At 39.4% G+C, this 14,384-nt stretch overlaps 1 protein-coding gene across 6 annotated transcripts in view; it reads right to left on the reverse strand.

Moving 5' to 3' along the window:
- LCP2 (lymphocyte cytosolic protein 2) overlaps positions 1 to 14,384 on the reverse strand; it is a 40,944-nt gene that overhangs the window by 14,018 nt on the left and 12,542 nt on the right. For 3 of the 6 annotated variants that reach the window (XM_033139860.1, XM_033139863.1, XM_033139855.1), the window contains exons 4-13: positions 9,422 to 9,487; positions 7,456 to 7,490; positions 6,264 to 6,301; positions 4,047 to 4,239; positions 3,581 to 3,684; positions 2,738 to 2,807; positions 2,159 to 2,236; positions 1,295 to 1,302; positions 1,172 to 1,191; positions 970 to 1,065 (exon numbers count right to left, since the gene is read on the reverse strand). In XM_033139860.1, the coding sequence (XP_032995751.1) occupies positions 970 to 1,065; positions 1,172 to 1,191; positions 1,295 to 1,302; positions 2,159 to 2,236; positions 2,738 to 2,807; positions 3,581 to 3,684; positions 4,047 to 4,239; positions 6,264 to 6,301; positions 7,456 to 7,490; positions 9,422 to 9,487 (708 nt within the window). The remainder of the gene's footprint in view (positions 1 to 969; positions 1,066 to 1,171; positions 1,192 to 1,294; positions 1,303 to 2,158; positions 2,237 to 2,737; positions 2,808 to 3,580; positions 3,685 to 4,046; positions 4,240 to 6,263; positions 6,302 to 7,455; positions 7,491 to 9,421; positions 9,488 to 14,384) is intronic. The other 3 variants (XM_033139862.1, XM_033139859.1, XM_033139861.1) reach the window with 2 other exon arrangements.

Genomic DNA, 14,384 nt, shown 5'->3' on the forward strand with positions numbered 1-14,384 from the left:
TCTCCCCCTAAACTGAAACCCTCCACATATTGCAACCTTTCTTCCTAGGGGAGTTGTTCCAGCTCCTTAATAACTTTGGTCACTCTTTTCTGAAGCTTTTCCAGCTTGACAATGTCCTTCATGAGTTGAGATGACCAGAACTATATACAATATTGCAAGTGGGGTTGCACCACAGATTGGTGGTATAATGACATGTGTCGACATCTTCAAGTTATCCACTACAACCCCCAGGTCTTGTTCTAGGTAATTTGCTGCTGGTTCCACCCCTTTCAGTGTATATATGACATTACAATTTTATGCCCAAATGTGTATCAGTTTACACTTGCTTACATTAAATTGTGCTTCTCATTTTAATGCCCATACCCTTGGTTTGGAAAGTTCCTTTTGGAGCTCCTCATAATCCCTTTTTATTTTAACCATTCTGACCAACTTGATCAGCTAATCTGACTACCTTACTGCTTACCCCCTAACTCTAAACTATTAATGAACAAGTTAAAAAGCACAGGACCCAATACTGAACTTTGGAGGACACCCACTTCCTCCATCTTTCCATTGGGAGATCTGCCTATTAATTCCTACTCTTTTCTTGTTTCTTAACCAATTCCTGGTCCATAAGAGGGCTGTCGTCTTATCCTATGTAACATGTTAATCTTGCACATTTCCCTCCAGTTTAACTTTTTTAAAGCTGACTCTCTGCTAAATCATTACTCTTTGTTTGAACATTCAGTTACAAATGTATTTCATTCCAATTACAAAATGAACCCACCCACCTACCACTGCAAAATATGTTATTATATGGCAGATAAAAGCCTGAGTATTCATCTTCTGACAAGTGGACCAAAGGCATGCTAGATATTAGACATATACAACCAGTATATTAGTAGGTAGGTCAGGAAATAACAAATCACTATATTACATATTTTGTATGCTTACACTAAGTTTTTTTTTAAAATGTAAATATAGGTTTACTTTATAGGTGGTGGCATCCTTCTAGAGGCAGCACTGTTTCTGTCATAGCTATCAGCTGATGGTACTGGAGGCTTTTGTATCTTTTCTAACTCTTTTCTAAAATAAAAGAGAAAAACAGCAAAAAGTAGGGTTGATTACTTTTGGTCTGTCATGCTAAGCAGTTAATTGTGATAATTTGTGTCACAGAAAATAAAATATTTACCTCAGCTGAGGGGTCAAAGGCTATAAGGAAGGAATAAAGGAAGGTCAAATTAAAAGAAAGGGTAAATATATATATTTAAAATGGATTAAAATGTAATACAGTAGAAGTGAAGACGTTTCTTACCATTTTGCCTGAAAAGATGAAATAAAAAGGAAAAGAAGTTAGTTAAAGTAGTTAGCTGTGATCAGTGACCACTGTCATGATCAAGTTTAATTGTATGACTTTAGGAGAGTATGTTTGTTAACCTACTGCATAGAATACAAAAATAGGTGGTATTTTCTCTTCTCTCTCATAAATCTAAGACATCCTATATGGTATCTCTGAAAACGAATGTGTTCATGTGATTATTTCCTTTTTACAAAGCAAGTATGTCACTGACAACGGAGTTGTAAACATCTCTTTAATTTGGCATGTCTGAGGATAGGAATATACAGTGCCTCAATCCTATCTACCGGTATTTCCTTTTTAACCTCTAGAGAGGCAATAAAGTAAAACATTTCATACTTGTATTACTGAATCTAAACTGAATTAATTTATAAGCATGGAACTTACTAAGGAAAGTTTGCAGTATTTGAAATGCTAAAAGACTGTGACTCTTGAGAGCCTATCTTATTGTTAAAGTCTATTCACCACTACATCTTATTAATAGTTGCTACTTCTGTTACTTTAACTGATATTTTAGATTGCCTTTTTCTGATTATTTCTCAGAATCAGGCAGTAATGTATAATGATGAAGTTTAACTTAAAATGCTACTACAATGAATTAAGTTTTCCTTTCTAATCACCCACAAGCCATACCAAGTTTTTCAGAAGGACATCTTGCTAGGTTTTGCCCACAGTAGCCCACAGTTTGACTTTTCAGGTCATAGTTGTAAGTTTTGAAGTAGCTTGCAGCACATATTTGTTCACAGCCTCCCCATTTATGGTCAGCTTATTTTAGTTATTTGTACAATGTTAGGCAGTTTATGGCTATAGACCAATGCCTACCTGATCGTAGGATGTCTCTGTCAAATGGAGGCCCAGATTTTTCCAGTGGGGGCTTTTTGCTTCGATCTATAGAAGGAGCTGGTGACAGTGAGAAACAAAAAATATTTTGTTAAACTTTGTGCTAATACTTTATTTTAGACTTTTATAACCCCTCTACATTCAGAGAATACTCAAGCAGTTTACAGTTATCTGGTACAAAACATACACAGATCATAAAATAGTATTAAAAGATTTAAAAAAGAAGAATTAAGAATGGCAGAAATGAAGTTGACTAATTTGGGACAATTTGGAAAAAAATTAAAGCTTTCAACTCCGAAAACATAAGAATGTTGGGGCTTGCTTCATTTCTAAGCAAAGAGAATTCCTGAAAGCTGTCTGGATATGAATTTCAGCACATTATTTCAGTAATTCTTATAAAGTAATATTCCTTTTTAGAGTTAAAATAAAAAATTGTTCAACAATTAGTTGAGGGTTGTGGGAAAAGCTGGAAGGACAGATGTAAAAATAACGCTTTATGTTCAAAGCAATGTAAATATACTAAAGGATGCAGTTTTAAAAAGGTTAAATAAAAGCACTTACGAGTAAAGGGTTTGATGCTTTTTTCTCTGATACTCTCATTATTGCTTGAAGGAGAAAGGAAATGTGGCTGCTAAAGTAATAGATTTAGTTAATACTGTGTCTAGCAGAATGGTAATTACAGACTTGATTTTAATCCATTGAGATTATTTGAAGGTATTTCATAGCTGCCAACCAGTGTTCAAAATAACCAAGTATCATAGACCTGTATCACAAATCTGTTGCTTTCCTGTTTCACTTCCTCCACCCCCCATGTCTGGATCTTTTTCCAGTTACACTAGGTTTGTGAATCTACACAATTTTGAAACATGCTGAATTTTTTGTTTTTGTTTTGCTAGTCCAGCGCTGACGTGTGCAGTGTAATCTGGCCATACTGTATAGGTAACTACAAGAAAATAATGCAAACAAGTGGTGACATTTTCAGATGTAGGGCTAGTGTATTACAGTCGTACCTCTTGTTACAAATGCTTCAGGATGCGTGCGACATGGGTTACGAACACGCCAAACCCGGAAATAACGGAATGCGTTACTTCCGGGTACGGCGGTTCGCGAATGCACAGACGCGTCAAATGATGTCATGCGCAGAAGCGCCGAATCGCGTTGCACACATGCGCAGATGCAGCGCTTCAAGTTACGCACGTCACAGGTTACGAACGGGACTCCGGAACGGATCCCATTCGTAACCACTGTATTCTGGTAAGGTATTAAAAAGGCTTTTCCAAAGCTGATACACAGTTGTGTAGCAGTTCCTCACTAATTGACTGTGATTTGCTATACACTTAATCCCCAGGAAAAAAATTAATGCAAAACTAAACAGTACATTCTTTTTGCACCAATGTAACCTACCCCAGGGCTTCTGCCTCCACTTGGTGGTACAGGGGAAGATTCAGGCCTTTTTGGTGGAATGGGAGGCTGAGTAGATATTTTAGATCTTTCTGCTGGATGTCGATCTGAAGAAAGGAATAACATTAACAAAATAACAGAATATATGGTGGGGGGGGGAGGGAATCCTTCTTGCTTGATCTCATTAAAAAGACACATCTTTATATACTTTGAGATGTCATTTGAGAGAACTAAATTAATCCATTCAGGAAATAAAGCACATTTTCAAGCTTTTAGTTGGTTTACCCAGAAGGTAAACAAAAAAGTTATGAAAGCTTAAGTAAAATGAAGTTTTAAAATGAATTATTATAAATAAGAGTTGGTATTTAGAAAACAAAAAATGTTTTCTGTGTCTCTTTCCCAAAACTAGACATTTCTCTCTAATGCATTCCATAAATGAAAAGTGTGAAAGAACATTTAACATGGCTACCTATGTATTCTGAGGCAGCTGGTATTAAAGTGGGAGGAAATAAGGTGTTTCGATGTGTGTCATCATCATTTGATGGAGGAGGTTCATAATCTGCTTCATCTTCAGCACCATCTTGATCATTGGGTGTTTCATAGTCCACACCATCTTCATGCTCCTGGTCATCTGGGCTTTCATAATCATCATCACTTTCATCCTGTCAAAACAGAAGCATCAGACTGTCAAAAATATCTTAATGTAGCAAGGTTGTATTGTTACATCCCTGTGCTTTCCATTGCTGAATGAAAGTGAATTCTAGAGTTCATGAGAAATTGCAACAAAGCCTTATTCATTTAAATTGGGGAAGAATTTGAATAAATGGGAATTGTTTACAAGTGTTTATGATTATGTCATGATGGTGCTACAGCAGAGAAGAGTAGTGTCTTCTTGGAGACATCCTACTTCTGTGTACAGCACAGCAGGGATAGCCAACCTAGGGCCCTTCAGATGTGGACTACAACTCCCATCATCCCTGACCACTGGCCACACTGGCTAGTGCTGATGGGAATTTCACTCCAAAACATCTAAATGGCACCATGTTAGTGTTGTGGAGGAGGGGAAAATACATTTTGTTCAATTTAGTATACTAGCAATCTACTGAATCAAGAAACGTGATACACTGCCTATGAGGCTGGCAAGAAGGCTTAAGATGGAGGGTAGGCACATCACTTGGATACACAGCAGACAGGTTGAAGGCCAGCTGTTTGTGCAGAAGGAAAACCTAATCACTTCCATCAGCAACAATACTCCATCTGATACTGCAGGACTGTAGCTATCTAGGAGCTTTACATACCAGCCACCAGCAGATTGTTTATTGGGTATCACTTTAGCCTGTATATTAGAAGAAGTTTGAGTTGTAGTACAAATGTCTGTAGAGAGCTAGGGACAGGTCTCAACCCAGAGCTCCCAGCAGCCACACCGATGCTCTTGTTCCTATGTGAATCTGGCATACTTAGCTTTGGGATTTATAGTGCTATTTAAGCTACAATGCTAGCCTGCCTGAGCATCCAGTCAGCCTGCACATCCAGTCAGTCTGAGTATCCAATCTCAGAAGACTAGGCCGTATAAAGTTAAGGCCCAAAAGTTTGATCACCTCAGCAACTTGTTTCTGGTATAAAAACTTTGGGTGGTATTCAACTACATCTTACTGTGAAGAGACCTATTATAATTAATGTATCATGTTCATTAATCTCAATGGGTCTACTCTGAGCAACACTTTGTTGAATAATACCCTTTGCCTAGCTCCTATTTTTTTTATTGGATGCTGCCTTGAAACACAAACTCTTATTGACTTTGACCCCTCTGATTACTTTGTTAGGCACTCTATTCACATTCAAGGAAATATGACTAAATGCCCCTGCAGACCTTCCCTGTCATAAACTGAGCACACAGAGCAATACACACAGGGACACTGGGGCTTGTGTATGAACACAGAGTGTTCACATGAACATGCCCTCTTGTGCCTTCATATACTCAGATGCAACATCAGGGTATCAGAGAAGAGAAGAAAACAAAACCCTCATAGGTGAACTCCTATGGCACTTGTCAGTTATATCTGCCTCAAGCATTTAATTGTGCCAATCGAATAAGATTTCTCAGACTGGCCCTCCAGTGAAACATTGGCAATCAGTCAATTGGAAATATATTATTTTCATATGTGTCCCCTCCAAACATGCCTCTATTTCCTTGAACCTGTAGAACAGGCAAACAGCTTTTTGAACAGTCCCAGAGAATGAGATAATCAAGGATGTTTACTCCATATATCTTAAAAAGTTGAAGAAATCTTATTTTTTTTATTTTGTCAAGTTTCAATAGCAGCTTCACCCCCCAAATAACCTACATTGGATGCCTGTAAAGAGGAACATACAGTGGTACCTCTGGTTAAGTACTTAATTCATTCCGGAGGTCCGTTCTTAACCTGAAACTGTCCATAACCTGAAGAACACTTTTGCTAATGGGGCCTCCCGCTGCCGCTGCGCCGCCAGAGCACGATTTCTGTTCTTATCCTGAAGCAAAGTTCTTAACCTGAAGTGTTATTTCTGGGTTAGTGGAGTTTGTAACCTGAAGCGTATGTAACCTGAAGCGTATGTAACCCGAGGTACCACTGTATAAGTCCAGTGACATTTGTCATGCTATTCTTTTAAGCTGAATACGTTTGTAGTGTTGATAAAAAATACTTACAAAGGAAGACCAACCATCACCTTCATCTTGTCTATATTCTGTGGAAAGGCAACAAAATTCTGTGAAGCTACATTACTATGGATCAGTTTTTGTGTGTGCTACATTTTGTTTATAAACACTGCCATGTTATATATTTCCCCACTTTAGCTTTCACTGTTTCACTGAATAAGAAAAGGTTTGATCCATTTAAAACTTGCATTTAGGCTCCACTGAAATAAATGTGAAAAGTTAGACATGACTTAAGTGCCATTGATTTTAATAGGAACTAAATGCAATTAACTTAGGGAGCAATCAAAACCAAAGATTTGTTGGGATGAGAGGGGTTTGGAAAAGGTGGATTTCTGGCTGAGCCTGGGCTCAGCGGGGGCTATGTCGGCTAAAGTCTGCCGTCTTGGCTCAACTGTACATAGTCTGTGTGAGTCTTCCATTCTGGCTCAGCTGCTTCTGCTGAATGGAAAAGCAACACAGTGTGTATCCAAACTCTTATTCCAAACTCCATTCAGGACATGTAACCTAGCAACCCAGTGTAAATTAAGTGGCAAAAAGGGTTGTGCAAGTCAAACTCAATTTTAAATATTTAGTTTCTCCTCCACTAGTTTTGGATGTTGGGATTTTACGTAGCCGATGCTGGCTAGTCTGATTAGTATAAATCACATGAGTTGTCCGAGAAGAGTGTGGGAACGGAATACTGTCTTATCTCTTCTGTCTGAGCATGTTATTGTACTGTACTTTCACTTTTGCAGTATGCAATTGCTTGTTCTGCCATAGCTTGGAGAACACAGACGTGACAATGGATTCTCTGTATAGAATGTAAATAAAACGTAGTTTAGATCTACTGTTGTTTCCTTCTTCTTGCTATGTGATGCCAGAAGACTTGTGTGCACTTTTCATAAGAGAAGTGTCACAGAGAGGCACTCTGGAGTGAAGGGACATGCCATTCTAGAGACATGCCTACTGGGAGACGCTCAGGGGTACTGGGGGTTCGCTGGCCCCCAGGAGCATTTGCTCCTAAAAAAAAAATCTGCACCAGTGCACTCTACCATGGTGTAAATTACAATGTCTTCCTATAGTTTGGATTGCTCTGTTAGTCTGGATCAAATCCATAGACAGAGAACACTACAGAACAAAACTGAATTTGAAGAGGGTGGCTTCTAAATATCTGCAAAGTGGACACAGATCTAAATTTATTTACCTGGATTTTCAGGTACCTTCTGTGTTTGTGACCTGCAGCAATTTTGGGAAGAAAATGAGAAAGTTAATATTTCATATTTCAATTATAAATTGAATATATTTGAGTTGAGCATTATAATACCTAGCCACCATGTATCCAAATAAATGTACATTGTAACCAACATCATTTAGGCAAAATGTGCCAAAATACAGTGCCTAAAATGATAAAATGTAAAATCGTGGCAAAGTGCAAAAGATCCATAACATAACACCTGGAAGAATAAGGTTGTGTAGTTAAACAGATGCCATTTTGCCACTGTCCTGGGAGATTCCCCAACTCTGCCCCTCTTTGCTGCCTGTAGTTTTCTGAGGCAAAAAACTTTGCAGCACACTTACATGATGTGTTTGGTATTACTTTGTTGCCAGGGAGAAAAGCAAGGAATAAATAGAGGTCTGGTGTTTTTAGCAACAATCAGAGGTATCCTACAGCTTCTTGTTGCTGCCTCAGACACTTCCTTTGAGCAAATAAATTCACAAATGAGTATCTTGTTTTGCAGTTTTGAACAACAAGCTGGTTGAGGCCAGTCCTCCTCCCATGAACAGTGAGGGGGAAATAAGTTTATCTTTTTAAAAAGCTAAAACCTCAGAAGTAGCATTTTAAAGCAGGAGCTACTGACTGCCCCAGCAAACCATTCTCAGTTTAAGTAGCCCAATGTACTCCTCTGGGATATATACAAACCACAATAACCTCTGAAGTGGTTTACAAGGATACAATACAGAAAGAAAAATATATATTTAAAACAACAAAAGCAGTTAAAAAGCCTGCTTCAGTTAAAAAGCCTGCAGCAGTAATAATAATAATAATAATAATAATAATAATAATAATAATAATAAGTCTTCCATAGACAATGGAAGTTCAGTATGAAGGGTCTGACCTCAACTAGAAGGGAGTTCCAGAAAATTCACAGAACTCCTGGTGCATAAGAACAGTGACTCCTCTAAAGTTGTCAGTGATCAGGCAGGGATATAAAGGATCAGGCAGTTTTCGACCCAAATTGTTAAGGTCCTTGTAATTTAATACAAGTACCTTGAACCTGGCTTGGTGGTGTATGGGCAGCTAATGCAAATTTCTGAGCATCTGAGTTATGTGCAGGCAGCAGTCTGGCAGCTGTCTGGACGCAGCTTTTTGCATCAGCTGGAGACTCTGGATCAGACCCAAGGGTAGCCCCACATAGAGTTCATTCCAATAATCAAGTCCTGGGGTTTCCGGTGCATGTCCCATCATTGCCAGACTATCCCTGTCCAAGAATGGCAGATGATGTACCAGCCACAGCAGGTAAAAGGCATTCCATGCACTAATGATCTACAAACCATTTAAACAGAAAGCATCTCAATCACACTCGTTTGGGATTGTAGAATAAATATCTGGGTTCATGTTCAGGTTAGATTGGGTCTTCTCAAATTTTGGACTTGTTTTTTCTATTCATTCACAGAGTATGGAAACCATATTTAATGTATTCAAATTAAGTTATACAATTAGTTTTCAAAGGTGTACATGGTCACCTGTTTGCTCCTCCTCCACATCTCATTTAAATATAGTGGCCTTTCCCCCTCTACCCCACGGTTAAATTTGATTATGTTCTCATTGAGTGCCAGTGTGGTGTAGTGGTTAAGAGCACTAGACTCGTAATCTGGGGAACCGGGTTTGTGTCTCTGCTCCTCCACATGCAGCTGCTGGGTGACTTTGGGCTAGTCACACTTCTCTGAAGTCTCTCAGCCCCACTCACCTCACAGAGTGTTTGTTGTGGGGGAGGAGGGGAAAGGGGAATGTTAGCCGCATTGAGGCTACTTCGGGTAGTGATAAAGCGGGATATCAAATCCACACTCTTCTTCTTCTTCTTCTCATTCACCAATTTCTACTCCAAAAAATTCAAAAGAGAACTCATTTACTGTTGTAACAAGAAAAAAATACTGAACAATTTCCCTACCTTTTTGGAAAAAAACTTTTTCTTTCTTCATGTCGGTTTATTTCCTGACTTAACTTGCTTAGAATTCTAAGGTTAAAAAAAAAGTGTTATTAGAGCAAGTCAATATGTTGAAAGGAGAATCTCAGTTGTATTGTATATAATTCAGCCAAAGTTAAGCATTTTTATTAATGTCAATGGGAAAAAGTTAAGCACATGCTCAGGTCTATGGTTAAAAATAATGAAAATAAAAGGTGCTCACTGGCTGCATTTTGTCCTAGTTTTTCTTATTTGTTTTAATGTGGTAGATTCAAACTGTTGAATATAAGAATGATTTTGTTTTTAGCAGAGGAATGAAAGACAGAGACAACAAGATATATGTTTTTCTCAACTTCATGCGAACAGATAAATCTGCAGTTAAGTGGAGCAATGACATAAGATTAGAATAATTGTAACACCCAAACGAAGCAATTAGTATACTCAGTGCAGAGCATGGCAGCTTTGACACATTGCTACTAAAAGAGGAAGGAAAACAAATAATAAGGTAGAAACCCCATGCATTAAATACATGTTGTTTTCATAAGACCAGGCATGGCCAAACTTGGCCCTTCAGCTGTTTTGGGACTACAATTCCCATCACCCCCTGACCACTGGTCCTGTTAGCTAGGGATGATGGGAGGTGTAGTCCCAAAACAGGTGGAGGGCCAAGTTTGGCCATGCCTGTCGTAGATGAACAACACATTGTCTTCTTGGTGTAACATGCATGAGCAGGAATAAGCCATAGAGAGTCTCAGTCATGCTTTCATCCCATCTCTTCCTCTTACACAGCTGGGATCATTTGCTTTCCTTTAACCATAGTTTGTTGTTTAATTTGGCATAAAAAACTAAGATTAGATTTCTAGTTTATTTCAAACACCCAGCTTCAAACTGGTTTCTTAAGGTGGCTTGTTGAAACTTACCAAGCTAGGTATTAACCACAATTGTGTATTAAGGGTGAAACTGTGGTTATCTAATTGTAGAAGCTTCTGAAGTTCTCTCTTCAGCCATGTGGAAGGAGAGGGGAGGGTGTAATGTGCAAGTTGCAGGCTTGTTGCAGCTCATTCCTGCCTTTGCACAACACACTAAACCATGGTTTGTGTGATGTGCAAATGGGACGCAGGTGGTGCTGTGGTCTAAACCACTGAGCCTCTTGGGATTGCTGATCATAAGGTTGGCAGTTTGAATCCGTGCGGCAGGGTGAGCTCCTGTTGCTTTGTCCCAGCTCCTGCAACCTAGCAGTTCGAAAGCATACCAGCGTGGGTAGATAAATAGGTACTGCTGTGGCAGGAAGGTAAATGGTGTTTCCATGCGCTCTGGCACTCATCATAGTGTTCCATGCACCAGAAGCGGTTTAGTCATGCTGGACACACACACACACAGGGCCGTCTCGTCATAGGGGCTGGGTGGCGCGGCGCACTAGGGCGCCGGGCCCCCAGGGGCGCCCCCGCGAGCCCGTCAGCATACCGGGCGCCCCCTCCCCAACCCGACCCCATGGGCGGGTGGGTGGGTGGGTGCTCGCGCGCTGGCGGCACAGCCGCTGCCGCCCATGCTGCTCCCCGGCCACCCAGCCCCGTGTTCGAGCGCAGCGAGGTCTGGGGTGTGGGATCTGCAGTGGGACTTGCCAGTAGTCATGTGCAGGCAGCTTGTGCAAATGGAAAGTTGCTTGCCTTCACTTAATATTTGGTTATTTCTCCCCCCACCTCCGGTGAATTCCTCATCATAGGTAACCACCTTTAAGCCCTGCTATGCTGTCCACAGTTTATCCTACACACTTCTTCTCCTTCTTAGAACTAAGTATCTCATACATCAGATACTACTAGCCTTATAGTGATGTCCCTCAAGTTCTCTTGCAGGAACATTGCATAGCATTCCTCATACTAACCATTTTAATTTGCCTCCTTGTCCTGTCAACTCCCACAGTTGGATTTGTGCACATGTTCTCATTCACCAATTCCTACTCCAAGAAACAGCTAGAAATCATAGAAAGACAACTGAGAGCTGTTTGCGTAAAACCCCATTAATTCCTGATCTTTGTGTTCCTTCATAACTGGGAATGAGGCTTAACAAAGCTTCTATGAAGTGAGTCATGAGAAGTGATGTAGACATACACTTGCTGCTGTAAACAGCCAGTCTGAGGAAAATCCCTTGAATGCTTGAAGCATTTAATGATGCTGATCTTGAAGTAGTGTCAAAACATGCTACCTCCTTTTACTGAAACCGTTGATTGCTTTGTTTCCATGTTAGAATGCAGTATCTTCTGCAAGCTCATGAATGCAGTAACATCATTTTAGTAGTGTTGTGCAATTATGATATTACCTGAAACCAAACATAAAATCTTTATATTTATTTAATTACCTTTACCCTTCTATGAATATTATCATTCATGCAAGGAATGCACACTGGCTAAAATATTTTTGGGGGTGAGACTAGACGGGTAAAGAATCAGTAAGTCATATAAATACAAGGTTAATTTTGGAATTCTCAAATTTATCTTCATTAAAAGAGTGGCTGGACAAAATGTGGATGTTGGCCTATATCGCCATTAACTCATTTCATAAGAAACAAGGAGAAAAGACAGGAGTGGAGTACTGGTAGTTTTGAAGCGAACTAGAATATTTTATCAAATCTTTTTACTGATTATTACAGTAACAAGTAATTAAAATGTTAAATGTTATTTTGAACTTGCAATTACATCAGTGTGTGTGTGTATATATATATATATATATTTGCTATGAACATCAGGATTTGAAAACGTGTTGTTGTTGTTTTTGGTTATTTTGTTATTTACCCGGTAAGTACTAGAATTGTAAAAAATAAAGATCATGCTATAGTAACAGTAATAAAACATAAGAAGAGCCTGACTACTTCATCACACCAAAGGCCTATGTAGTCTAGCATCCTGTTTCTCGCAACAGGCACCTGAACGTGCATATGAGGCCAACAAGCAGGGGTGATGCACTATTGACTCTCTTTCTTCTGCACTCCAGAAACTGGTATTCAGAGACTTACTGTCTCTGATACTGCAGGTAAAATAAAGCCATTGTAATTAGAAGATGCTAATAACCTTATTGTCATTAAATTGTCTGTTCCCCTTTTAAAACCTAAGTTGGTGTTGGTCACTACACCTTGTGGAAGCAAATTCCACTGTTTATTGTGCTGTTTGCAGTAATTCTTCCTTTGGTATGTTCTCAATCGCCCACCATTGAAAGACCCCATCCGTCACCCTAACCTACCTCAAATGGATCAAGGAACAAAAGTTAACCTATCTCAGATTGGTTTGCACTCCCATTGAAGACTCAGATGTACAATTGGGTGTTCTCTTGGATTAATACTTGATCCTAGATATCAATATCTCAGTGGTAACCAAAAATACCTTTGGTACCTGAGTCTGGTGTGCCAATGATGTTTGTTCTTAGAGATGTCAAATCTAGCCATGGTAACACCTTGTTCAGATTATTGTAACATGTTTTCTGTGGGCTTGCATTTGAAGAGTATTTGTAAACTTCAGCTGATTCAGAATACTGTAACCAGACTGTTACAGCAAATATGTTGACATATATTATAGCAAATATGTTAACACTGTTAAAAACACATTAAATAGATACCGGTTCACATTTGGGCACAATCTGAATGTGATTGTTATTGATATGTAGAATAATAGATTGTAGAGTTGGAAAGGATTCTGAGGGTCATCTAGTTCAACCCCCTGCAATGCAGGAATCTCAACTAAAGCATCTATGACAGATGGCCATCTAACCTCTGCTTTAAAACCTCCAAGGGAGAATCCACCACCTTCTGAGGAAGTCCATTCCACTGCTGAACAGCTCTTGCAGGCGGAAAGTTCTTCCTGATGTTTAGTTGGAATCTCCTTTCTTGTAACTACACTCCAGAGCTGGAGAAAACAAGCTTGGTCCATCTTCCATGTAACAGCCCTTTAAATATTTGAAGATATCTTTCATATCTCTCTATCTCCTCTTATCCAGGCAAAATGTACCCAACTCCCTCAACCATTCATCATAAGGCTTGGTTTCCAGACGCTTGATCATCTTGGTTGCCCTCCTCTACAAGAATATCATGGGGGACTTTGTCAAAAGCCTTATTGAAATCAAGATACACTATGTCCACAGCATTCCCCTGATCCACCAAGCTTGTAACTATCAGAAAACTATCAGAAAAAGAAACGAGATTTGTTTTTGAGAAAATACTTTTAACCATTTGCAGCCTGTACTACAGATAGCTTCTACCGGTATTTATTGTTATTTTTCACGACTGAACCAAAGTTGTTTTTTGAATGAAATTTTAACATAGGCAGCTGCCTTCTACAGAGTCTGTCTAGCTCAATATTGTCTACAGTGCCTGGTTATACACCTCTGGGTTTTCAGACAGCACCCCCACTCATTTCTAACTGGAGAGGCATGTGACTGAACCTAGGGCCTTTTGCATGCAAAGAACATGTCCTTGCTACATGTAAAGGGCTGCTGTGAACACACCACACACCAAGCTTTTACAGGTCCTGTGTTGAATTGTGTCCCTCTGCCCCTTCCTCCCCTATCCCTAAACAGCTGGTAATGCTGCAGAAATTATTTGATCAGCGCTACATGTGCACAATCTATCCAATGTGCATCTGTAGCTCAAAGTAAAGAGTTTTAATGCATTCCTTTATGAAATGTTACAAGGAATGGCAGTGCCTCTGCATCATTTCTTTCTTGACTATTTCAAGTTCGAGGCCTGTGAATCTGCAGCTAAGGAAGGAAGTATAAAAACCACACTGCTTAGTTATAAGGGAGTGGGGGTTGCATTTGATTAAGGATAAGAGCAGGCAGCAGACTTGCAGAAAATATTACTCATACTCCTGTCTCTTGTCTCCTGTCTCCCTCCAACATGGACCGGTCAAAGTTTTTGGAACATTTTAAATTTTCTCTCATTCATAATTCCAAATAGTAGGAGG

This window comes from Lacerta agilis, chromosome 2, assembly GCF_009819535.1.
Source record: "Lacerta agilis isolate rLacAgi1 chromosome 2, rLacAgi1.pri, whole genome shotgun sequence".
NCBI lineage: Eukaryota > Metazoa > Chordata > Lepidosauria > Squamata > Lacertidae > Lacerta > Lacerta agilis.